The sequence below is a fragment of the Macaca nemestrina genome, chromosome 7 (genome assembly GCF_043159975.1).
Source record: "Macaca nemestrina isolate mMacNem1 chromosome 7, mMacNem.hap1, whole genome shotgun sequence".
Taxonomy (NCBI): Eukaryota; Metazoa; Chordata; class Mammalia; order Primates; family Cercopithecidae; genus Macaca; species Macaca nemestrina.
The window spans coordinates 143,091,354-143,118,602 of NC_092131.1; the positions used below are offsets into that span (position 1 = coordinate 143,091,354).

Here is a 27,249-nt window from a genome sequence, read left to right on the forward strand (position 1 = left end):
TGTTTCACAACAAATGTAAATACACTTTTTTTTTTTTGGAGACAGGGTTAGGCTAGAGTTTAGAGGAACAATCACGCTCATTGCCCTCCATCTCCTGGGCTCCAGATATCCTCCTAACTCAGCTTCCTGAGTAGCTGGGACTACAGGTGCACACCACCGCACCCAGCTTTTTTTTTTTTTTTTTTTTTTTTTTAGTCTTTTAAGAGATAGTGTCTTAGTACATTTCTTAGGCTGGTCTCAAACTCCTGGGCTAAAGCAATCCTCCTCCCACCTCGGTCCCCCAAAGTGCTGGGATTACAAGTATGAGCCACTGCACCTGGTCCCAATGTGAATATACTTAACACTACTAAACTGTATGCTTAAAAATGGTTAAAATGATTTGGGGTTTTTTTTGGTTTTTTTTTTTTTTTTTTGAGATGGAGTCTTGCTCTGTCGCCCAGGCTGGAGTGCAGTGGATCTCAGCTCACTGCAAGCTCCGCCTCCCGGGTTTACACCAGTCTCCTGCCTCAGCCTCCCGAGTAGCTGGGACTACAGGCGCCCACCACCTCGCCCGGCTAGTTTTTTGTATTTTTTAGTAGAGACGGGGTTTCACCGTGTTAGCCAGGATGGTCTTGATCTCCTGACCTCGTGATCCGCCCGTCTCGGCCTCCCAAAGTGCTGGGATTACAGGCTTGAGCCACCCTGCCCGGCCTAAAATGGTTTTTAAAAAAGTAATACTCCATTTCTTCTCTTGCTGTGTTTTTTACAAACCTGTTATTGAATGGCTTCTTCATTACTATCACCTGTCAATACAAATGTAAGCCAACAGTTTACAAATAATGTCTATAATTAAGAATTTTCCCATAATGAGTGTAAAAAAATTCACCCACTTTAAGTGTACATTTTGCTAATTTTAGTAAATTTATGGAGTGTAATCATCACCACAATCCAGTTTAAGAACATTTCCAATAACCCCCAAAGAGCTTGCATGTCCTGTTTCAGTCAATCATCATCCCCTATACCAACTTCAATACCCCTGCAACAACTGATCTGCTCTCTGTCATTACGAATTAGTTTGTATTTTGTCAAGTTTTATGTTAAGTAAAGTCACACATTACATACACGTTTGGCTCCTTTCACTCAGCATATTTATCTTGAAATATATTCATTTGTTGTATCAATATTTGTTCTTTTTTTATTGCAGAGTAGTATCCAATCATATGGATATAACACACTTCGTTTATCCATTCATCCACTGATGGACATTTGGGTTTTTCTCAGTTTTTGCATATTACAAATAAAGCAGCTATGAACATTCATGTATAAGTCTTTGTACAAACATGTGCTTTCATTTCTCTTAGGCAAATACTTAGGAATGTAATTTCTAGGTTCTATGGTAAGTTTGTTTAACTTTTTAAGGAACTGCCAAATTGTTTCCCTAAGTGGCTCTACAATTTTACATTCCCAGTACGGAAATGAAGGTTTTAGGTTCTCCACATCCTCACCAATACCTATTATTGTCTCTTTTTCATTAAACTTGTTCCAGTGGCTATACAGTGGTATCTCATTGTGGTTTTAATAACCATTTCTAAAATAAGAAGGCTGAGTACAAGCGCTCACGCCTATAATCCCAACACTTTGGGAGACCGAGGCAGGCAGATTGCTAGAGCAAAGGAGTTCAATCCAGCCTGAGTAACATGGTGAAACCCTGTCTCTACAAAAAATACAAAAATTTCCTGGGCACGGTAGCCTGTAGTCCCAGATACTCAGGAGACTGAGGTAGGAAGACAGCTTGAGCCTGGGAGACAGAGGCTGCAGTGAGCCGAGATGGCACCACCGCACTCCAGCCTAGGCAACACAGCCAGACCTTGTCTCAAAATATAATAATAATTTAAAAACAAAAAACAAAAAACAACGTAAAATAACTAATGGTGCTGAGCATTTTTTCATGTGATTATTAGTTACTTTGGTTTTTGTTTTTGTTTGAGAAAGTGTCTTGCTCCAACGCCCACGCTGGAGTGCAGTGGCACGATCATAGCTCACTGCAGCCTTGACCTCCTGAGCTCAAGCAATCCTCCCACCTTAGCCACCCCAGCAGCTGGGACTACAGGTACATGCCACCATGCCCAGCTAATTTTTAAATTTTTCATACAAATGAGGTCTCACTATGTTGCTCAGGCTGGTCTCGAATTCCTGGGCTCAAGCAATCTTCCTACCTTGGACTCCCAAAGTGCTAGGATTAGAGATCTGAGCCACCATGCCAAGTCTAATTTTATTAGCTACTTTGGTGAAATGTCTATTCTTTTGTCCATGTTTAATCTGAGTTTTTGGTCTCATTGTTGAATTATAAGAATTCCTGGCCAGGCACCATGGCTCATGCCTGTAATCCCAGCATTTCGACAGGCTAAGGCAGTGGATTGCTTGAGCCTAGGAGTTCAAAACCAGCCTGGGCAACATGGCGAAACCTTGTCTCCATAAAAGCTACTCCGGAGGCTGAGGTGGGAAGATCACTTGAAACCGGGGCGCTGAGTCTGCACTGAGCCAAGATTGTGCCATTGTACTCCAGCCTGGACGACACAGTGAGACCCTGTGTCTCAAAATAATAATAATAATAATAATAATAAAGAGTTCCTTATATATCCTGAATTCACGCCTTTTCTCAGATATACTATTTGCAAATATTTTTTCACAGTCTGTAACATGCCTTTTCATTTCCTTAAGTCTCTAATTTTGGTGTTCAAATTGGCAACTTCTTTTATGGATTGTGATTTTGGTGACATATTTAAGAAACCTCTGTCCAACCCAAGGTAACTGAGATTTTCTCCTATGCCTCCTTCTAGAAGTTTTATCATTTAATTCTTACATTTAAGTCTATGATCTACTTTGTTAATTTCTGTGTCAGACAATAGGTAAAAGGTCTAAATTTATCTTTTCTGCATATGGATATACAATACTCCAAAGAACAGAACAGGCCAGGTGCAGAGGCTGACGCCTGTAATCACAGCAATCTGGTAGGCTGAGGTGGGCAGATCGCTTGAGCCCAGGAGTGCAAGAGCAGTTTGGGTAACATGGCGAAACCCCATTTCTACAAAAAATAAACAATTAGCCAGGTGTGGTGGCATGTGCCTGTAGTGCCAGCTACCCACCAGAAGGCTGACGTGAGAGGATCACCTGAGCCCTGGAGGCTGAGGCTGCAGGAACCCCTGATGGCGCCACTGCACTCCAGCCTGGGCAACAGAATGAAATCCTGTCTCAAAAAAATAAAGGGAGGGGGGGGAAAAAGCAGAAAATACCAGCAGACACTGGTAAATAAGGGAGATAATGAAAGATTATCTGATTTGGAGAAACTTTTTTAAAATTACTTAATAATATTGTATTTATACTCTGGAATATTTGCAAAATGTTATTATCAATTAGATAGAAAACATAATATTTATTAGAAGTTACAAGATGTGAAAATGTTTGAAGTGGTTTTTCAAGTCCTAAAGATTACACACACAGACTGAAGTAAAATGCATTTTTAACAGCACAAATATATCTTATGGGCAGAAAAAAAAAAAAAAAAAAAAAAAAAACAGTAGCACCCAAGTGGCTATTTAAAATAATATTGTAGATTGAATTTCCAAATTATTTTCCAACTCTTGCTTCATAATCATGAGCACAATGCAGCTTAAGGTAGAAGTACAAAGGGAACCTTGAGATATTAATCCAGCTAACCATTGACTTTGCAGATGTTACTTGTTGTTAATTAACTCAAATTATTAAATATGGAATTAAGTAATGGTGGTAAAAGTATATTTAAAACTAAAAGCATTATGTATCAACAAAAAGTCATGATTTTAAAAAAACTTTTCTTATTTCAACCCATAAACTGGGCATTACCAGTTCTACATGGAGAAAAGTTATATCTACATATCAACTTTATTTATGATTTTTCTCTACTTATCTGTATACAAAATTTCTTTCAAAACCTGTTTTAAAAAAGAGGAAAAACTAAGGCCGGGCACAGTGGCTGACGCCTGTAATCCTAGCACTTTGGGAGGCCGAGGTGGGAGGATCACAAGGTCAGGAGATCGAGACCAGCCTGGCCAACATGGTGAAACCCCGTCTCTACTAAAAATACAAAAATTAGCCAGTTGTAGTGGCAGGTGCCTATAGTCCCGGCTATTCTGAGGCTGAGGCAGGAGAATCACTTGAACCTGGGAGGTGGAGGTTGCAGTGAGCCAAGATCGCGCCACTGCACTCCAGCCTGGGTGACAAGACCAAAAACTCCGTCTCAAAAAAATAAATAAATAAAAGTAAAAACAAAAAAAAAAAAACTGTAAAAAATAAGCTAACATTATTGAACACGTTTCACATGGCTTATGTAACATTTTGAAACCTCAATGATAAATGATACAAAGCTAGCTTTGCTAATCCATGAAAATTCAATTTATATAACTTTTTATGAATACAGAGATTATGTAACTAAAAGTATATAAATAGCTTGCTGAAGCACCCTTATTCTATTGCTTTAACATCATTATTTTTCTAAAAAGGACTTTATGCATAATTTGAACATAATACATAAAAATTATATAACTAAAGCATATTCACAACAGGCAACATTTTGGCATCTACAATCTAGTGTTTTCTAGGATAACAGTTATTTAAACCAAAATTTTAAAAAGGGAAACATTTCTAAAATTATGAAGTTAATCTTATTAAATAGCACAGCTTAAAAGAAAATCAGGAGAATAAGTCATTTCTTATTGGGTCAATTTTATTCTCATTTTATCTTTTACATTTAGAAATACTAAAGGACAAAAAATGAGTATAGCTAAGATAGTGGTAGGACTGTGGGTGATTTTCTTTGAATTGTTTATTTTTTAAGATTAGGTTGTTTATAGCTTTTAAAACATCATGAGAAAAATAACATATTTCTCTGGCTACCAGACTAGAAAGAATATGAGTAGTATCACAACGATAACAAAAACAACGGTTTCTCTGCGAGAGTTCTTTATGAACTCCTCAAAGTCCATTTCTATTTCCTGGTAAGAGAGCACAGATTCTCTTGGCATCAGCAATAAGCAATGTTAGCCACTATACTCACTGATCACCTTAGTCCCTCTGTGCCTTAAGACTGGAATGATGCTAACAGTAAGAAGAGTTTCCATGGCCAGGCGTGGTGGCTCATGCCTGTAATCCGAGCACTTTAGGAGGCCGAGGCAGGTGGATCACCTGAGGTCAGGAGTTTGAGACCAGTCTGGCCAACATGGCAAAACCCCATCTCTATTAATAATACAAAAATGAGCTGGGCATGGTGACGTGTGCCTCTAATCCCAGCTACTCGTGAGGCTGAGGCTTGAACTCGGGAAGTGGAGGCTGCAGTGAGCCAAGATTGCTCCATTGCCCTCCAGCCTGGGCGGCAAAGCAAAACTCTGTCTCAAAAAAAAGAAAAAAAAAAGATAGTTTCCAATCTGTGAGCACAAACTTTGTGCCATATATAGTATTATGCATGTCTAGCCCCATCAAGAAACTGAAGCTTAGAAAGTTTAAGTGACTTACAAGCAAACAATAAGCAACACTTAAAATTCAAAGCTAATTCCAATTCTAAAGCTCACATTCTTTTCATAAATGACATCATGTTACCATACCTACTAAACATGTGGGCGTGTAGTTACTATCAAAAGCATTTTCATGCTACCAGATGCTTTTGCCACTGCTCCTGTCTTTTATAGTCACAATTAAAGTTACTGAAGTTATAGCAACTGACTCCACTTTGGGACTCCTCTGTTGGTATCTTTCCAACAGAAATGAAAACATATATATACACAAAGATTTGTACCCAAATGTTCACTGCAGCATTTTCACAATAGCAAATACCGGAAACAATTCAAAACGCCCTTGACTTCTACCTACCTAGAGGAGCCTGCTCACTAGCCTTATAGATGTCATGTGTATCTCATATTCATGACTAATGGCAGTACAGAAACACAAGTAGGACCAGAGCCCAGCCAGGGAATAAATCACTTAAACAATTCCAGCCAGGGGCAGTGGCTCATGCCTGTAATCCCAACACTTTGGGAGAGCAAGGTGGGCAGATCATAAGGTCAGGAGTTCAAGACAAGTCTGGCCAACATAGTGAAACCCCGTCTCTTCTAAAAATACAAAAAAAAATAGCTGGGCATGGTGGTATGCACCTGTAATCCCAGTTACTCAGGAGGCTGAGGCAGAGAATCATGTGAACCCGGGAGGTGGAGGTTGCAGTGAGCTGAGATCACACCACTGAACTCCAGCCTGGGCGACAGAACGAGATTCCATCTCAAAAAACAAAAAACAAACAAAAAAACATGCCATCACTGACAACTAGATAAACAAAATGTGGTATATCTATACAACAGAATGCTATAACTAATAAAATAAAATCTAATTACTGATACCTGCTACAACATGGATTAACCTCCTTAAAAAATTATGCTAACTTAGGCTGGGCCCAGTGGCTCATGTCTGTAATCCAAGCACTTTGGGAGGCCAAGGCAGGTGGATTGCTTGAACCCAGGAGTCGGAGACCAGGCTGGACAACATGGAGAAACCTTGTCTCTACAAAAAAATACAAAAATTAGCCAGACATGGTGACATGCACCTGTAGTCCTAGCTACTCGGGAGGCTGAGATGGGAGGATTGCTTGAGTCTGAGAAGCAGAGTTTGCAGTGAGCTATGATCGCCACTGCACTCCAGCTTGGGCAACAGAGCAAGACCTGCCTCAAAAAAAAAAAAAAAAAAAAAAAATTATGCTAAGTAAAAGAAGCCAGACAGTAAAGACCATATATTATATGATTTCATTTATATGAAATGCCCACACAAAGCAAATCCATAGATACAGCAAATTAGAGGTTGAGAGGAATGAAAGCAGGAACAGAGACTGACAGCAAGAAAGCAGGAGGGATCTTCTGGGATTGATAAACATATTCTAAAACTGTATTATGGTCATTACTGCACAGCTCTAAATATACTTTTAAAAATTACTGAATTGGGCTGGGTGTGGTGGCTTTCATCTGTAATCCCAGCACTTTGGGAGGCCAAGGTAGGCAGATCACCTGAGGTCAGGAGTTCAAGACCAGTCTGACCAACATGGTGAAACCCCGTCTCTACCAAATAATACAAAAATTAGCTGGGTGTGGTGGCATGTACCTATATAGTCCCAGCTACTTGGAAGGCTAAGGTGGGAGAATCACTTGAACCCTGGAAGTGGAGGTTGTAGTGAGTGGAATATCGCACCACTGCACTACAGCATGGGCAACAAAGTGAGACCCTGTCTCAAAAAAAAAAAAAAAAAATTACCAAATTGTACACTTTAAATGAATGAATTTTATAGTAGTTAAGTATACCTCAATAATTTTTAAAAAACATAAAACACTCTCTGCAAGATACAAAACTAGACATCAACAAATGAAAAAACATTCCATATTCTGGAATAGGAGGATGTCAACTCTCTGTAATATAATCTACAAATGCAATCCCAATAAAAGTACCATCCTAGACCTCCCAACCCCCAATCACCTCCATGTAAACAAACTGATTATAAAGTTCACTTGGAAGAATAAACAAACAACAATATCTAGGAAAACATTAAAGATTCTACAATTAAATGAATGTTCTTCCTGTACATGGACAGACAGAGCAGTAAGACAGAGTAAAAACTCCATAAAAAGGCCCAAATGCATATGGAAAATTTAACATGTGACAAAAGTAGCATATTTCAAATCAACAGGAAAAAGATGCTAATGACCGGATTGGGGACAAATGGATAGTCACATGAAAAAAAAAATTGGGTCCATTTTTCATATTATATATAAGAATAAACACCAAATGGATCTATGCTCTAAATGTTCAAAATGAATTAAGTACAAGGACTGGGGGAAAATGGGCTAATTTTGCTACAACTTTGGAGTGGAAAAAGTATTCCTAATTACGACTCAAAATCCAGAAGCAGTAAGAATAAAAGTTGATAAATATGGGCCGGGCGCGGTGGCTCAAGCCTGTAATCCCAGCACTTTGGGAGGCCGAGACGGGCGGATCACGAGGCCAGGAGATCGAGAGACGATCCCGGCTAACACGGTGAAACCCCGTCTCTACTAAAAAATACAAAAAAACTAGCCGGGCGAGGTGGCGGGCGCCTGTAGTCCCAGCTACTCGGGAGGCTGAGGCAGGAGAACGGCGTAAACCCGGGAGGCGGAGCTTGCAGTGAGCTGAGATCCGGCCACTGCACTCCAGCCTGGGTGACAGAGCAAGACTCCGTCTCAAAAAAAAAAAAAAAAAGTTGATAAATATGACTTGTGGAAAAAAATGTCGGCCGGGCATGGTGGCTCACGCCTATAATCCCAGCACCCTGGGAGGTCGAGCAGGTGGATCACTTGAGCTCAGAAGTTCAAGACCAGCCTGGGCAATATGGCAAAATCCCGTCCCTACAAAAAAAATACAAAAATTAGCCGGGCGTGGGGGTGTGCACTTGTGGTCCCAGCTACTCAGCAGGCTGAGGTGGGAGGATCGCTTAAGCGTGGGAGGCTGAGGTTGCAGTGAGCCGAGAAAGCAACGCTATACTCCAACCTGGGTGACAGAGTGAGATCCTGTCTCAAGAAAAGAAAAAAAGAAAAAAAAATTGGCATATAAAGTATGTAAGTCAAGACACCACTAATTAATTTGTGAAAAATGTGTGTATTATATAGGATTTATATAGCTAATATATAAAAAGCTTCTAAAAATGGACAGAAGAATGAAGACCAACATCCTGATATCAAAACAGGCAAAAAATAAAAACAAAAAAATATGAACAGACTGAATACAGGAAAAGAAATGCAAATGACCTAAGGTTTTTAAAACATATGAAAAGATACACATTACACATTTTAAAAAATAAAAGAAATACAAATTTAAAATGTACTGACATACTATTCCTCAGCTATCAGATGGACCAAAAACCCCCTAAAATCTGACAACATATTCTGTTGGAAAGATTTTTGAGAAAACAGGCATCCTTGCTGGTGAGCATTCAAAATGGTTACAATCACCATGGAGAAAAATGTGGCCATATCTTACAAAATAACATATGCATTTGTCCTTTATTCAACAACTGCCTTCTATAATTCTATCCCAAAGACACACTGGCAAAAAAAATATGAAATGACATATACAAAAAGCTATTTATTGCAGGAATTTTTTTTTTTTTTTTTTTTTTGAGACGGAGTCCCACTCTTGTCACCCAGGCTGGAATGCAGTGGCACAATCTCTAGATCTCGGTTCACTGCAACCTCCACCTCCTGGGTTCAAGCAATTCTCCTGCCTCAGCCTCCTGAGTAGCTGAGATTACAGGCGCAGCCACTATGCCCGGCTAACTTTTGTATTTTTAGCAGAGACGGAGTTTCACCATGTTGGTCAGACTGGTCTTGAACTTCTGACCTCATGATCCACCTGCCTTGGCCTCCCAAAGTTCTGGGATTAAAGGTGGGAGCCACCGCACCGGGTCAAAAAAAGCTGTTTATTGCAATGCTATTTATATTTTAAAAAAAAAAAAAAAAAGTCTGCAAACTGTTCATCAATAGGAGACTGGTTGAATACACTGGTACAACCATCCAAGGCAGTATGATGAAGCTTAACAACAAAAGGAATAAAAAGAAATGACACATACAGAGACACATACTTTCATTCCTCTACAGTATCTCTGTATACCCCAACAATAGTATATATTAAGTGAAAAAAGCAAGAGACACTTTTGAGTAAGAGAAGGGGGTCATATTTTGAGTTTATTTTTGAAGGAAAAAAAATGAAAGAATTAACCAAAACTAAAGACCTGAGTATATCTTGTTTTAAAGTTTTGCCTCTGAAGCCAGGTAAATGTTTTACATAATTTAAAAAGCAAAATTAAAATTTTTTAAAAATACCCTTAAAAAAGCCAACCCTGAAATAAATGAACCTAAATGCATGTGAAATTGGTGGCACAACCACACAGAAAACTGGCCAAGGGCAAAAAGGCACTATACAAAACAAAATACTTAAACTGTATTAATTAGAACTACTATATTAGGTTGGTGAAAAAGCAAGGGCAGTTTTGCCATTAAAAGTAATTTTTATGTTGAAACTAGTTCACTTATGTGTATGTATTTATGGTATATACAGGACAAGGCAAATAAGCAATGGTTAATATTATTAAGAATCAGAGTTTTCAGCATAAGAATACAAATATAAAACAACAACTTACATAAAAACCCTAATCCTAAACTTATAGTGGAAATATTCACTTAAAGATTTATTTTTTTCTAAATCTTTACATTCCTAGTTTTGTTAAAACAGTCAAAATGTGCTAGGCATGGTGGTTCACACCACACCTGTAATCCCAGCAAATGAGGAGGCTAAGATAGGAGGATAAGTTGGGGCCAGGAAGTTGAGACCACACTGGGCAATGTAAGAAGATCTCATCTCTAAAAAAAAAAATTAAAATAGAATTGAAAAATTAGTGGAGCAAGAAAGCATGTGTTGTCGTCCCAAGTACTCAGAAGGCTGAGGAAGAAGGATCACTCGAGCCCAGGAGGTCAAGGCTGCAGAAAGCTATGAGTGCACCACTGCTCTGCAGCCTAGGCGACAGAGTGAGACCTTGTCCCTTTAAAAAAAAAAAAAAAAAAATTAGGTTAAATTCAAAAAAGCCAAAAGCATTGGCAACCCAGTAGAGCAAAAAACACCTTAATTCCCAGACTTTAGTCTCTATCACCTCCCAATAAAAGAAAATCGGGCCAGGTGCGGTGGCTCACACCTGTAATCCCAGCACTTGAGGAGGCTGAGACAGGCGGATCATGAGGTCAGGAGATCGAGACCATGCTGGCCAACACGGTAAAACCCCATCTCTACTAAAATACAAAAAGTTAGCCAGGTATGGTGGTGCGTGCCTGTAGTCCCAGCTACCCAGGAGACCGAGGCAGGGGAATCACTTAAACCCAGGAGGCGGAGGTTGCAGTGAGCCAAGATCACACCACTGCACTCCAGTCTGGCGAAAGAACAAGACTCTGTCTCCAAAAGAAAAAAAAAAAAAAAAAAAAAAAGTCAGGAGTTCTTAAAGGAACAGCTGTTTCTAGGTCTGCGGCAGGAACTATAGATTAATCTGCACCAATCTGACATACCAGAGAGTAGGGAAGTCATCAAAGACCACTAGGATGGCATCAAAAGGACAATGACCCAGTCTGAAGATGTTCCCAATGGCCAAAGATAAAATCATTTTAAAAAATATAAAAAGACTGCAACAAACTGAAATCCATCAAATATACTAAAATTCATGCATTCATGATACTGAAAACCAAAAACACCTCTTTGGATGCTGCTAGAATACCAAGTCATTCTGAGAAGTGGTAAATGAAGGAAGAAAATCAAGCATTCATCTCGCCTTTCCTGTATGAACAGAATTTCAGAATAACCAATTAGCTGATGAACGAAGTGTTCTTCCTTCATAGAAGAATCTCAGATAATAAACTTAAGCAAAGTGATAGAATTAGAATATCAAGGCTGGGAGTGGTGGCTCACGCCTGTAATCCCAGAACTTTGGGAGGCCGAGGCACGCATATCACCTGAGGTTAGGAGTTTGAGACCAGCATGACCAACATGGAGAAACCTCATCTCTACTAAAAATACAAAATTAGCCAAGTATGGTAGCATAAGCCTGTAATCCCAGCTACTCGGGAGGTAGAGGCAGGGGAATCACTTGAACCCGGGGGACAGAGGTTGCAGTGAGCTGAGATCACATCTTTGCACTCCAGCCTGGGCAACAAAAGCAAAACTCCATCTCAAAAAAAAAAAAAAAAATCAGTATTTTGCAACCCCTAATATAATGAATCTCGGCAAGACCATTAATAACTGCTAAAAAACATTACAGAAAACAGTGAAGGGGAACTTTATAATGGAAGGATCAGAATGACACCTGAACCCTCTGATCAAGCTCAATATGTGACGCAACAGACAGCACATAGTATCACCAACAAAGTACTACCGGGACTAAACTTGAACCTAATCAAGCTTTTAGACCTAACTATCAGTTTACAGAAACGATGCCATATATAAAATAGAATTAAACCATGTGTGTTGAAGTCTCTATGAGTAAAATGATATCTACAATTGTTCTGAAACTCTCCAGGAAAAAAAAAAGAGGGGTTAGAAATGAAATATGAATGGTGGAATGTCAACAACTGAAGCGAGATAATGAGTATATGGGGGAGTTCATTGCATATTTCTGTTTTTGTATATGTCTAAAAGTTCCCAAATAAAATCATAAAACAAAAAAAAAAAAATCAATGCTATTTTTCAAAAAGAGGGACAGAAGTATTCACAGCTTTAGATATAATTCCTGATCCTGGGACTCTACAATTCCAAGGGTAATCTTTTTAAGCAAACTTTTAAAAAAGCTTAAAAAGTCAATACAGTATGGACTACACATGGAAAACATATATATACAGCTACTGGATAATTTTTTAAGGCCCAATATAAGGTAAAATGACATCTGTAGTTTGAGACAAAGTTTCTAGTGATGCATCACTCATGGAGTCAGTAAGTGCCATATCTCACACAAAGCAGATGAGGATCCTATGCTCTCACAAATTGTGATGACTTAAAAAATGGTTCTAGCAATTACCAAGACGTCAATGTCTATGATGCTTGTGTGGATAAAATTATTTTCAGGAAGGGTGCGTAATAATCACTAATTCTAAATTAAAATTTTTTCAATATTTTATATGTAAATAAGGTAATAAGACATATGACTATTTTAACAACAGCCTTAAAACTTTATATTTCAAAGCAAGATAGACAAAACTTCTTTTTCTCCTCAGTGGTAAAATGGGACTGACTTAAGCTCTCTTATTTAGGAGCATATTTGACATTTACATTTCCTTCAAGACTGAAGGAGATATAATCTATAATACCTATTAATTTTAAAGTTAATAAAGTATCAGGAAGTCCTCATATCCACAATTAATTGGGAAACCCAAGGTTTTAGTGCTACTAAATGTTAATTACTTCCAGTAAGGTTCTCTGAATAGATCCTAGAAATACATTACTAAAATTAACACCCATTCTCAAACCTAGCTTCTGTTAGGTTATTTTAAATATCTGAAGTTCTTGACAAATATTATAGGAACAAAACAGAATGTATAAATTATCAGCCTCACTGGCAACTGGGAAAAACTCAATGTCCAACAGGCTTGCTAATAGCCCAAGTAACATATCACTTCGGCTTTCTATAAAGAAAGTTATGTATAGAAATAAAGTTAAAATAATAAAAAATAAAGAGTTAAAGTTAAAAGCCAATTAATGGGACAGCAAAAAGGGAATATTTTCCAGAAATCTGTTGATTATAACCAATAAACTGGTTATGTGCAGTGGCTCACACCTATAATCCAGCACTTTGGGAGGCCGAGACAGGCAGATCACTTAAGCCCAGGAGTTTGAGATCAGCCTGGGCAACATGACAAAACCCTGTCTCTACGAAAAAAAAAAAAAAACATTAGTCATGTGTGGTTGCACACACCTGCTGCTGTCCCAGCTACTAAGGAGGCTGAGGTGGGAGCATCACCTGAGCCCAGGGAGGTTGAGGCTGCAGCAAGTCATAATTGAGCCACTGCACTCCAATCTGGGCAACAGACAAGGCTCTGTCTCAAAAAGCAAACAAAACCAAACCAAAAAGAACCACAAATAAACTGATGATGTAAAGTCAGTTAATTATATACAACTGTTGTGTCTTGGAGTGTTTTAAGATATTACAAAATACTTAAAATGTAGAACATTCTTCCATCAGTTTATTTCCCAATAGCCGATAAATATTGATGCACCAATATGGTTTGGCTGTGTCCCCACCCAAATCTCACCTTGAACTGTAATAATGCCCACATGCCAAGAAGGGGCCAGGTGGAGAAAACTGAATCTTGGGGACAATTTTCCCACATACCATGTTCTCATGGTAGTGAACAAGTCTCATGAGATCTGATGATTTTATAAATGCGAGTTCCCCTGCACAAGCTCTCTCTCACCTGCTGCCATGTAAAATGTGACTTTGCTCCTCATTCACCTTCTGCCATGATTGTGAGGCCTGCCCCGCCATGTGGAACTGTAAGTCAGTTAAACCTCTTTCCTTTATAAATCACACAGTCTTGGTCGGGTGTGGTGGCTCACACCTGTAATTCCAGTCTTTTGGGAGGCCGAGGTGGGCAGTGGATCTCTTGAGGCCAGGAGTTCAAGACCAGCCCAGCCATCATGGTGAAACCCAGTCTCTACTAAAAATACAAAAATTAGCCAGGCGTGGTGGCGCAGGCCTGTCATCCCAGCTACTCGGGAGGCTGAGGCAGGAAAGTCACTTTAACCCAAGAGGTGGAGGTTACAGTGAGCCCAGATTATACCACTGCACTCCAGCCTGGGCCACAGAGTAAGACTGTCTCAAAAAAATAATCAGAACGAATTACCCAGTCTCGGGTATGTCTTTATTAGCAACATAAGAATGAACTAATACAGTAAACTGGTACTAACAGGGTGGACCACTGCTGTAAAGATATCTGAAAATGTGGAAGCAACTTTGGAACTAGGTAACTGGCAGAGTCTGGAAAAGTTTGGAGAGCTCCAAAGAAGATAGGAAGATATGGGAAAGTTCAGAACTTCCTAGAGACTTGTTGAATGGTTTTGACCAAAATGCTGATAGTGATACTGACAATAAAGTCCAGGCTGAGGTAGCCTCAGATGAAGACAAGGAACTTCTTGGGAACTGGAATAAATGGGTCACTCTTGCTATGCAAAGAGACTGGCAGCATTTTGCCTCTGCCTTAGAGGTCTGTGGAACCTTGAACTTGACAGAGATGATTTAGGGTATCTGGCAGAAGTAATTTCTAAGAGCAAAGCATTCCAGAGGAAGAAGAGCACAAAATTAAAATTTGCAGCCTGACAATGTGATAAAAAAGAAAAACCCATTTTCTGGGGGAGAAATTCAAGCCAGCTACAGAAATTTGCATAAGTTATGTGGAACTAAATGTTAACAGGTATAACTACCCAATGCCTGCACCATCATTGTATCTAGGAACTAACTTGCTTCTAATTTTACAGGCTCATAGGCAGAAGGGACTTGCCTTGTCTCAGATGAGACTTTGGACTGTGGACTTCTGAGTTAATACTGAAATGAGTTAAGACTTCAGGGGACTGTTGGGAAGGCATGATTGGTTTTGAAATGTGAGGACATGGGATTTGGGAGGGGCTGGGGCAGAATGATATGGTCTGGCTGTATCCCTACCCAAATCTCACCCTGACTTGTAATAATCCCCATGTGTCATGGACGAGGCCAGATGGACATAATTCAGGTAGGCAATTTTCCACATACCATGTTCTCATGGTAGTTAGTAAGTCTCATGAGATCTGATGGTTTTATAAATGGGAGTTCCCCTGCACAAGCTCTCTCTTGCCTGCTGCCATGTAAGACGTGACTTTGCTCCTCATTCACCTTCTGCCATAACCGTGAGGCCTCCCCAGCCATGTGGAACCCCTTTCCTTTATAAATTACCCAGTCTCAGGTATGTCTTTATTAGCAGTGTGAGAATGGATTAATAAATGCACATTGTAAGAAAAAGTTGTCCCAGAAGCTCCAGACTAATACCCAATCATCCATACAAATCATATCAACATTTAGTAAATAAGTCAAATTAAAAGTTCAGACATTACAACTCTATCCAGAAAGCCTGAGTTCAAGTTCTAGTTCTACCATTTGAATTACCTAAGACTTTTTGCCAAATCACTTTATTTGAATCACTCAAAATATGACTAGGAAATAACCTATCTCCTAAGAATCTAAGGAAGTTAATTATTTGAAAGAGCTGAGATTTCTTGACAATAAAGTTAAGTCCCATTAATATTTCAGTTTAACTATTCTGAAAATAGTTTTTAAAAAATCATTCCAAACTGATTTTCCAAATGCTTCATCTGTAATATGAGTGTGACGATAATGGAATCCATCTCATATGAGTACTGGAAGGATTCAATGAGAATACACATAAAATAGAACATTACTAGCACAGAGTAAGCACTCAACCAGTGTTAGGTATTTGTATTACCAGCATGATAGTAGCATCGAGGAATTTAATGCAAACTTCTTGGAGGGCATTCTGGTAACAATAGCTAACAACACTTTCAATGCATATACCCTCTGAAACACTTTTAGAAATTATTCCTTAAGATACACTTACATAGGTGTACAAAATGCAAGCTCAAGTTTGCTCAATGCAGCAAATATTCACTGACAAAAGCTGATTAAATACATTATCATACAAAGGGAATACTACGCAAATGTCAAAAAGAATGAGATAACTATACATGGTGATATAAAAAGAGCCACATTATTTATCCTTGAATAGGCTTTCACATTTTCTAAGGGAGATAAGAAACTACTAATAGTGATTACTTCTGGGTAATAGTAAGACTGGAGGATATGAAGAACAGATAACCTTTTATCTTCTATTTTAAACTTACTAGATACTTTTAAAATTCCATATCATGTGAATATTATTAAATCATTATTTTTTTAAAAAATAGTTTACAGAAATCACTTGTCTAGAAACCAGAAAACATTGGGTGTTCTTGGTTTCAACATTTTGGATTTCTGTTTCTAATGTTTGAGGGTAATGTCTGAAAATAATGTAATTAAAATAATGTAATCCTTCCAAGAAAGGCAGTAAAAAAAAAAAAAAAACTTGCTACAATAATTATTAAATAAGATTTTTAAATGCATTAAGTTTGGACTTCTCTTTAATACTTGGGACTATATGAACCCCTGGCACTGATAATGACATGCAATTACTATATTCTCATTCCCCTAGAAACACCAGCTCCTTAGAACTTCTGCTCCACACCAACCATCCTGTCTCATTAACTTCAAGCACAAATTGAGCTCTGCTGTTCTCGCTCCCAAAACCAGTACGTGCACATTCTGACCACCTGAGAAAAAAGTGACAATTAAGCAAGACAACCACTCATTTCCCTTATTTTCAGGAAACCTCTGGGAATGGTTATTCTACACTCTTCTCAGCTGGCTATACATGATCAAAATGAACTCTTCTCAAAAAATATTTGTGTAGGTTAAAACTGATCTGAACATGGCCAAGCCTAAGATTAAGAACAAGGTTACTGGTTTTAGGGTTCTGGCAAACATAGAAAAATGAAAATGAAAAAGGAAAGAAATTCGTGGAAAAGGAAGGGACTCATAAATAAGAACAGAAGAAGAAATGGCACATCCAAAAGTAGACTAGCAAGCCCTGACCTTAACAGGCAAGACATAAGGTAAAACTGAGAAAGCTTATGTTAGTATTAGAAACCATGACTTAGCTAACCCTTTAGAAAGCTCCCCCTAAGCCCACTGCCCTATTCACTAATTTCACAAGAAATTAATCTTTTCCCTCAGTTCAGACAGCTCTTCAATGCTCACTTCAACAGCTCCCTTTAAATCACAACTGTAAAAGTGATGCATTATCTTAGGATGGTCTGTATATATGGAACATACATTTCAGGACTGTCTGCAAATAAACTTATTCTACTTACATATCACATTTACTGTGTGTGTGTGAGAGAGTGTCGGTGCGCATGAGCAAGGGCACATATGCGCAAGAGCACTGACAGGAAATAGTCCCTATCCAATTTTAACTGATGTATTGTATGCACTGTCAGGACTAAAAGTCTCTGGGTTCTAGTATTAGAATAAAAGTTACTACTCAAATACCTGAAATTATTTTTCAACTATAAAGAACATGATAACAGCAAACAACGAGAACACAGCACTTAAAGAAAAAATATTGAGAGGCCAAGGCAGGTGGATTGCCTGAGCTAAGGAGTTCAAGACCAGCCTGAGCAACTTGATAAAACCCATCTCTACAAAAAATACAAAAATAAGCCAGGTGTGGTGGTGTGTGCCTATAGTCCCAGCTACTTGAGAGGCTGAGGTGGGAGGATGGCTTGAGCCCAGGAGGTGAAGGTTGCAGTGAACCAAGATTGCATCACTGTACTCCAGCCTGAGCAACAAAGCCAGATGCTGACTCAAACAAAAAGAAAAAATAATATTAACCAGTCTCTTTTAGTTACTAGAACTGTTCTTACTATGGTTGAATCCATCATACAGGGAGCTGAAAAAGTATTAATAAAAGTCAAGCATATTAAAGAAACACAAGGAAAAAAATGTGTACCATAAATTAAGAACACATATAAAATATAATCTAATACGTATAAAATGTATCTAAATAAAGCCAGGTGTGGTGGCTCATGCTTCTAGTCCCATCATTTTGGGAGGCCAACGCAGGCAGATAATTTGAGGTCAGGAGTCAAGACTAGCCTGGCCAACATGGTAAAACCCTGTCTCTACTAAAAATACAAAAATTAGCTATGCATGGTGGTGGGTGCCTGTAATCCTGGCTACCTGGGATGCTGAGACAAGAGAATTGCTTGAACCCGGGAGGCGGAGGTTGCAGTGAGCCGAGATTGCGCCACTGCACTCCAGCCTGAGGGACAGAGTGAGACTCTGTTTCAGAAAAAAAAAAAAAAAGGAATAAATGGCTATTCCCCCAAAAAACTCTGACTTATTTTTGTCACTAGAAATTTTTTTAATTTTTATCTTAGCATTGGAGTCATGGTTTAATACTGCAATTGGTAATTTAAATGGCTTAAAAATAAAAGTTAATAGAGCCTGATAGTAATTTTAAATAAAATCAGTAAGACACAAACAAAAAATTAAGCACATATACAATGCAATCGGTTCCATGTTTTACTCAGCTTAAACATTTTTACCTGAGGGAACAGCTGAATTGTTTTGGTGGTTTTCACTGGCAGAAACAAACAAATCTTCTTCTCCTTCAGTTGATGAGCTAGAAGAGGATTCGCTGCTGAGGTCATTCTCACTGGAACTACTAGAACTAGGTAGCAAGGCATATTTTCTTCGCGCTAACACTTCTCGTTTCTTCCTCTGCATTAATATCCTCTCTTTTTGTTTCTGTGTCCTCTGTGAGGAATTATTTTTTACAAATCTCTTTCTGCATGGAAGTCTCCGTAATGAACTGCTATGTAAACAGGGTCTTTTCATTAACAATCCTGATACAGATTCTGTCTCAGTCCGAGGCCACTTATGAGACCGTGCACTATGGCTTCTACTTTTAGCACTCAAAATGGTCTGGGAATGTCTTACAGGGACTTCTTTATCCTCATCTGAAGTCACAGTATCAGAATCTCCAAAATGCAGACTAGATGAAGGAGAAGAAAGACAATCACTAAAAGAGGAATCATTATCTTCATCACTTGGTGCTCCTAGGTGTTGCCTCAGTCCTAATATTCCCTGGTTTTCTTTAACACAATTCTGCACATACGAAGGGCCAGCCTGCTGGCTTTTGCGTTTTTTCCTCACAACGACACTTTTTTCTTGTTCTTGCTGGTTACCATTCATGTCCTTCTCTTGTTTTTGAGAATCATCACAAAGGTGAGAGAATTCATTCCCCACTTTACTATTAATCATCTCAACTCCTGCAGGAAAACTTTTGGCTGCCCCAATGGGCTCTGGATGCAAAAGGATCCCTTTCAGACTCTCCTGTGTCTTTGGTGCATCAGAAGGAATCTCACTCTTCATATCCACTTTTAAGGTGTAGAGCTCGTTATATTCAGGAGTCCATTGAGACATGGGAAACTTTAAGGAAAGCCTAGAAGACAAAATTAGATATTTAAAAGAATTTTAATGTGTTTTATTATACTATTTAACTGAAGAGTTCTCAAATTCCACCAAGAAGATCCCTTATAAAGGCAGAACTGTCTTTTCCTCATCAGTGCACAAAATGTCTGTTATGAATTATTTTACTGTTCTTATAAAACATTGTTCTCTGGTCACTCTACTCATGCACCCAATTTTTAGAAATACAGTAAATATAGAGCATAAGCCTACTTAAAAACTTCTATTGGCCGGGCGCGGTGGCTCACGCCTGTAATCCCAGCACTTTGGGAGGCCGAGACGGGCGGATCACGAGGTCAGGAGATCGAGACCATCCTGGCTAACACGGTGAAACCCCGTCTCTACTAAAAAGAAGTACAAAAAACTAGCCGGGCGAGGTGGCGGGCGCCTGTAGTCCCAGCTACTCGGGAGGCTGAGGCGGGAGAATGGCGTAAACCCGGGAGGCGGAGCTTGCAGTGAGCGGAGATCCGGCCACTGCACTCCAGCCTGGGCGACAGAGCTAGACTCCGTCTCAAAAAAAAAAAAAAAAAAAAAAAAAAACTTCTATTAATCAAAAACTGATCTTGTTGCATATCTTACTACCTTCAGCAACATAACATATTTGGTCAAATCAAACAATTACTTCAAAACCTATTTCAGTGAAATATAAACAAAAGGATTCGAATTCAAAAGACTAGTCAACATGTTTTACTCCTGGTATGACATTTTTAAGTGGTTATTAAATATTTCTGTACATCTAGATGGTTACATTAGATTGATACTATTAATAACGAGCTAATGAATATAAGCTTCTCTTTTCTATGTTTTTTTCCTTCATACCATTCTATTAATTCTCTAATGAGAATCTGAATTCTCCTGATAATAGGCACAACTACTGCATTTCAGTTTTAGATACAGAAAGATTACAGCCAAGACTTTGGGCTGCTGAAGAATATTCAGTTAAATAAACAGTACAGCAGAATATAAAATCAAACTTTGTACAGCTAATCTATCTAAATCATTCAACATCTTAAATTACGAGCTGCCAAAAGGAGATATGAATTTAAAGCATTTACATCAATGCAATGTACATATGAAAATAACTTAAAATTAGTAAATATCATGACAAAATGAAACATATTCATCAGAAAGGCAGTTACTGTGACAAACGAAGAGCTTCACTGGTGTAAAATATGAGTAAACACTGTTAACATATTTTTAACAAGTTTTTATTAAGTATAGCATACACATATAGTCTAAGTTTATAGATCAATGAACACTAACAAAATGAACACCTCTATGTAACTGGCAAACAGATAGAGAAACAACATAACCAGCACCCTAGAAATCCTCTTGCCATTACTACAACCCACCGAGTTGTTAACCACTATTCTAACTTCTGACACCATAGATTTGTTTTGCCCATAAAATACATTTTTAAACCAGTTCCTAAAAAGCGAGTAAAACAGCTGTTTTGTAAGCAAGTATTTTCCCTCTCTACAAATGGGTTACAGAAACATATAATCTTACAGGTCTCCCATGTTACTGTAGTATACAACTTTATTATCAGAACAAATGACAGTAATTAAGGCATAGAATGGCCTATTCCTACAAAAAGCTATCAAAACCACTATCTTCTTTTATTCTTATTTACAAGGACAGGCAGTGCTGTATCCAAGATCAGCCATCAAGCCCTATCTGTAGTTCAGCAGGATCAGTGATAAACCAGGAACACAAAGATGAGTGAACATGAGCATGGCAATGAGCAAATTACAGAAGGCAGCCAGTCAGACAAGGATCATTTTAATTAAAGGCAAGAAAACAGAAGTCACAATGATAAAACACAGGTACATGTGATCTAAGAGTTGAACGGGATCAAATAGGATGGCTATAATAAAGAAGACAGGTAATAACAAGTGTTAGAGAGGATGCAAAAAAAAAAAAAATTGGAACCCTCATACATTGCTGATGGAAATGTAAAATCGTACAAGCTACTTTGGGAAGCAGTCTAGCAGATCCTCAAAAATTAAATACAGGCTGGGCATGGTGGCTCATATCTGTAATCCCACCACTTGGGAGGCCAAGGCGGTGGATCACTGGAGGCCAGGAGTTCAAGACCTGCCTGGCCAACATGGCAAAACCCCATTTCTACTAAAAATACAAAAATTAGCCAGGCTAGTTGCGCATGACTATAATCCCAGCTATTTGGGAGGCTGAGGCATGAGAATCGCTTGAACCTGGGAGGAGGTGGTTACAGTGAGCTGCGATTGCACTGCTGCAGTCCAGCTTGGGCAACAGAGCAAGACTCTGTCTCAAGGAAAAAAAAAAAAATTAAACACAGAATTGCTATATGACCTAGCATTTCCACTCCTAGGTATGTACCCAATAGAAATGAAAACATATACTCATAAAAAAACTTATAAACAGCAACATTAGTCATAATAGTCAAAAAGTGGGAACACAAATGCCAATCAAATGACGAATAAATAAATCCACATGAAAGATTACTCAGCAACAGAAAGAAATGAAGTATGGTAGTCCCTCACTATCACTATCCAGTTTAACTTTCCACAGCTTCAGTTACTCACAGTATGACAGAGAGACCACATTCACGTAAGTTGTATTACAGTATACTGTTAGAATTGTGCTATGTTATTGTTGTTGTTAGTCTATTCTGTCTAATTTATAAATTAAACGTTATCATAGGCATGTAGGTGTATGAAAAAAGAAACACTATATGGTTTCAGGCATCCACTGGGGGTCTCAGAATGGTTTCCCCTTGGATGAGGGCAGGGACTACCATACTGATTCAAGCTACAACACAGATGAACAATATGCTAAGTAAAAGAAACCAGTCAAAAAGATAACATAATGTAAGATTCCCTTATATGGAATGTCTGGAATAGGCAAATCTACAGAGATAGAACGTGGGTACCTAGGGCTGGGGATGATAGGAAGATTCGACTATAATGGCCAAAAAGTATGGAGTTTCTAGCCAGGCACGCTAGCTCACACCTGTAATCCCTATACTTTGAGAGGCCGAGGTGGGTAGATCACCTGAGGTCAGGTGTTCGAGACTAGCCTGGCCAACATGGTGAAACCTTGTCTCTACTAAAAATACAAAAAATTAGCCAGGTGTGATGGTGTGCACTTGTAATCCCAGCTACTCAGGAGACTAAGACAGGAGAATTGCTTGAACCAGGGAGGCAGAGGTTGCAGTGAGCCAGTATCGCACCAATGCACTCCAGCCTGGGCAACAAGAGTGAAACTTCGTCTCAAGATAAATAAATAAATAAATAAATAAAATAAAAGGTGGGCCGGGCGCAATGGCTCACGCCTGTAATCCCAGCACTTTGGGAGGCTGAGGTGGATCACCTGAGGTCAGGAGTTTGAGACCAGCCTGACCAACATGGTGAAACCCTGTCTCTACTAAAAATACAAAAATCAGCCAGGCATGGTGGCAGGCACCTGTAATCCCAGCTACTCAGGAGGCTGAGGCAGGAGAATCACTTGAACCCAGGAGGCAGAGGTTGCAGAGAGCCGAGATTGCGCCACTGTACTCCAGCCTGGGCGACAGAGCAAGACTCTGTCTCCCGGAGGAAAAAAAAAAAGGTATAGAATTTCTTTTCTTTTCAGTGAACTGAAAACGTTCTACAATTGATTGTGGTGCCAGCTATGCAACTCTGTGAATATACTAAAAACCCAATGAAATTATATCCCAATAAAACTCCTGCCAGAAAGTCAAGAGGTTAAAATTAAAAAAGTGAAAGAGTCAAGAGGAAAAGTATCAAGATTTCTGGGCATCTGATTAACTATATAGACTCCATCAGCAACAGAAGTCTCATGATGTATCTTGGAAACAGCTGGGGTTCTTCCAGAAATCCATGTCAGAGTTATGTTCTGGTGGATTTCAGAGGAGGAGATCTTGGAGTCTTTACTGGCTGAAGATTTAAAAATTAGACTCCTCATCCATAATTACTAAGTCCTCATGTTGATAATGGAGATCATGAGAGGCAATGAAAATTTGCCAAAAACCAGACAAATTCTGAGGACATGGAGCCATGTACATTAGTTTACAAAGAAGCGATTCATAGCACAATTAACTGAACCCAATTTCTTTTCCATCATTTCATGTCCCAAAGCCAAAACAATGCAATCAACTCTTTATGGTTAAATTTGCTCTGATTTTTGGTCAATTTAGTCTGTCCAATGAGAAAACAGTAGAGGGGAGCAAGGAGGGGTGGTGTGGTGTATGCTGTGGTGTGTGTTTGTACACCAGTAACTGTTCTCTGAGTTACCATGTCATGCAGTCATTAAATGCAAAATTAGCATCCCATATAACTAAGAGGTTCCCACCCAGGGAGTAATTCACACTATTTTTTTTTTTTCTAAAATCCATCGCTGTATTGTATGTATCATGTTCTAAACGCTTTTTTCTAAAATCCATCGTTGTATTGTATCAATCTGTATTTTGAACCGAGAAGAGGAAAGTTCAAAAAGAGACACAAGTATTGCACTTAACTTAAAAAGTGGCAAATATAACAACAGATAATATTCTCAATGATTCGCTATTTGATAAAACCGTATTCTAGTCTTTTATTTTTGTAAAAATTATTGGCTGATCTAATTTACAAAGGAGGCAAATGTGTACAAGATAGATCTCCTTGGTGACATTATAAATGGCTTGCTGTTATACATTGCTTCAATAGTGAAACCATAATACTAGTCCCTCTTTGTGTACATCGATCCAATCATTTTATTGCTATATCATGATGACTTCATGCTAATTACTCCTGATACTAGTGTAGAATACACCACTATTGGTAAACCTTGCACTAAGAAAATACAATAGCTAAAAAAAATACTTTCAAAACTAAAATTTAGAGTTGGGATTCACATTTTATGTGATCAAGTTTATGTGAGCAAAAGGAGGACAAACCCATTAAGACTACCCATACAACTCTGAAGAACTCTACTTCTAAACTGTGATACACTATTATTGGTATGATGCTTCACTACCAATTATAAATATGAATACTTGCTTCAACTGTAAATAAAAATGTAATTATTGCTTACATGACTCTAAAGAAACAAGATTTTTAAAAGAAATTTTAAAAGCCGGCCAGGCACAGTGGCTCACATCTATAATCCCATCACTTTGGGAGGCCGAGGCAGGCAGATCACCTGAGGTTGGGAGTTCGAGACCAGCCTGACCAACATGGAAAAAATCCGTCTCTATCAAAAATGCAAAGTTGGGCCGGGCGCGGTGGCTCAAGCCTGTAATCCCAGCACTTTGGGAGGCCGAGACGGGCGGATCACGAGGTCAGGAGATCGAGACCATCCTGGCTAACACAATGAAACCCCGTCTCCACTAAAAATACAAAAAAATTAGCCGGGCGTGGTGGCGGCGCCTGTAGTCCCAGCTACTCGGGAGGCTGAGGCAGGAGAATGGCGGGAACCCGGGAGGCGGAGCTTGCAGTGAGCCGAGATCGCGCCACTGCACTCCAGCCTGGGCGACAGAGCGAGACTCCGCCTCAAAAAAAAAAAAAAAAAATGCAAAGTTGGCCAGGCGTGTTGGCACATGCCTGTAATCCCAGCTACTCAGGAGGCTGAGACAGAAGAATTGCTTGAACCTGCAAGGTAGAGGTTGCAGTGAGCCAAGATCATGCCATTGCACTCCTGCCTGGGTAACAAGGCGAAATTCCATCTCAAAAGAAAGAAGAAAAAAAAAAAAGCCATAGATGACTTGGCATTTTTCTACAACAGTTTTAGAGATTATCAGAAAATCAACTAGAAATATGTCTACCATTTAACTATCTTTTTCATATAATTAAGTGAAAAAAATAATACTTGTACTACAGGGATATCACTTGGGGTGTGTATTAAATTTTTAATTATCTTATTTATTTTTCTATGTGCCAGCATAAGTGTATTAAACCAAATGCCTGACAGAATATTCTCTTCTGCTACCTATAACTACTACTACTCATATCTAGATAATACAGACAATAATGTTTTGTTACATATTCTAAACAGTCAAAATTTCATTAGCAAGAAACGTATTTTCCCTCAAAAGTATCACTCTGGACCCTTAAGTGCATTAGCTCATACTAAAATTTCTCAAGAGATTTCTGCTAGGAGTACACAACCTAACAATGTACTCAATTATGAAAAGAAGAGTGCAACCCTGATAAACTTACTACCTTTCCTAGTAGAAAGGAGAAAGTTATACTCAGGATAACTGCTATGAAACTGTAAGATAAACTTGATTTCTGGCTGAGTGTAGTGCCTCACGCCTGTCATCCCAGCACTTTGGGAGGCCAAGGAGGGTGGATCATAACAGCATTATTTGCAAAAACCAAAAGGTGGAAGCATTCCAAGTGTCCACTGAAGTGATGAAAAGATAAACAAATGTGATATACATGTACAATGAAATAGTATTCAGCCTTAAAAAGGAAACCCTGACGCATTACAACATGGATGAATCTTGAAGACATTATGCTAAGTGAAATAAGAAGACACAATAAGACAAATATTGTATGATTCCACTTATATGAATTACCCAGAGTAATGAAATTCATAGACAGAAAATAAAATGGTAGTTGTGAGGGCCTGAGGGAGGGGGAGAAAATGAGTTAGTGTTTAGTGGTTACAGAGTTTCAGTCAGGGAAGATAAAAAGTTGTGAAAATGGATGGAGATGTTGCACAACAATGTCAATGTACTTAATGCCAAATTATAAACTTAAAAATGATAATTTTATCTTATGTACATTTTACCACCAAAATAATTCAAAAGACATATTGTTACAAAACCCTATCCTGGAAAGGCTAGTAAAGTCACTCAAGAGAATGGGCATAAACATGTAAAAGAAGAATATTTAATCCTATGTTGGCATCTGCTTCTCAGAGAATCTGGACTAAAACACACTTCATTTAAAAAATCACCCTCTCTTCCTCATCACTCAAACTCATATTCTGTCTTTCATAAAGTACTTGCTACTAACTGAAAAGATCTTGTTAGCCTATTTATTACACAAAGCGTCTCAAAAGAATGTAAGTTCCAAGGAAGTGGAAATCTCATCTAGGCAATCTTCAGCAATGAAAACAGTTGACTGGCACATAGTAGGCACTCAATTAGTATTTTTTAAATTGCATTAATCTGTAAAAGAATGGGTAAAAGGAAGGAAGGAAACACAACTGCTATATTTCTAGCTTAGGTAACTAAGAATAGTGACACCAATAGCTGAGATAGAAAAGAAAATACACAGAATGAGAATAGTAGTAACAAAATTAGGAAAACAATACCTAAGATTTCTTTAACATTTACTATTGTCCAATTTCCTTTTTCAGGTATTCTGGAGCCATAAGATGGTTACCATATAACTGAGGATGATCAGGTCCTTAAAACAGAGAAACTGACCATAGAAAAGAACAGTAATGGCCGGGCGCGGTGGCTCAAGCCTGTAATCCCAGCACTTAGGGAGGCCGAGGCGGGCGGATCACGAGGTCAGCAGATCGAGACCATCCTGGCTAACACGGTGAAACCCCGT

General features: G+C 38.7%; 1 protein-coding gene across 9 annotated transcripts in view; it reads right to left on the reverse strand.

Moving 5' to 3' along the window:
* The window catches only part of LOC105489539 (ring finger protein 111), a 111,510-nt gene that overhangs the window by 47,506 nt on the left and 36,755 nt on the right, over positions 1–27,249 (reverse strand). For all 9 annotated transcript variants that reach the window (XM_011754411.2, XM_011754443.2, XM_011754417.3 and 6 more), the window contains exon 2: positions 18,796–19,694. In XM_011754411.2, the coding sequence (XP_011752713.2) occupies positions 18,796–19,675 (880 nt within the window). In that variant the 5' untranslated portion in view covers positions 19,676–19,694. The remainder of the gene's footprint in view (positions 1–18,795; positions 19,695–27,249) is intronic.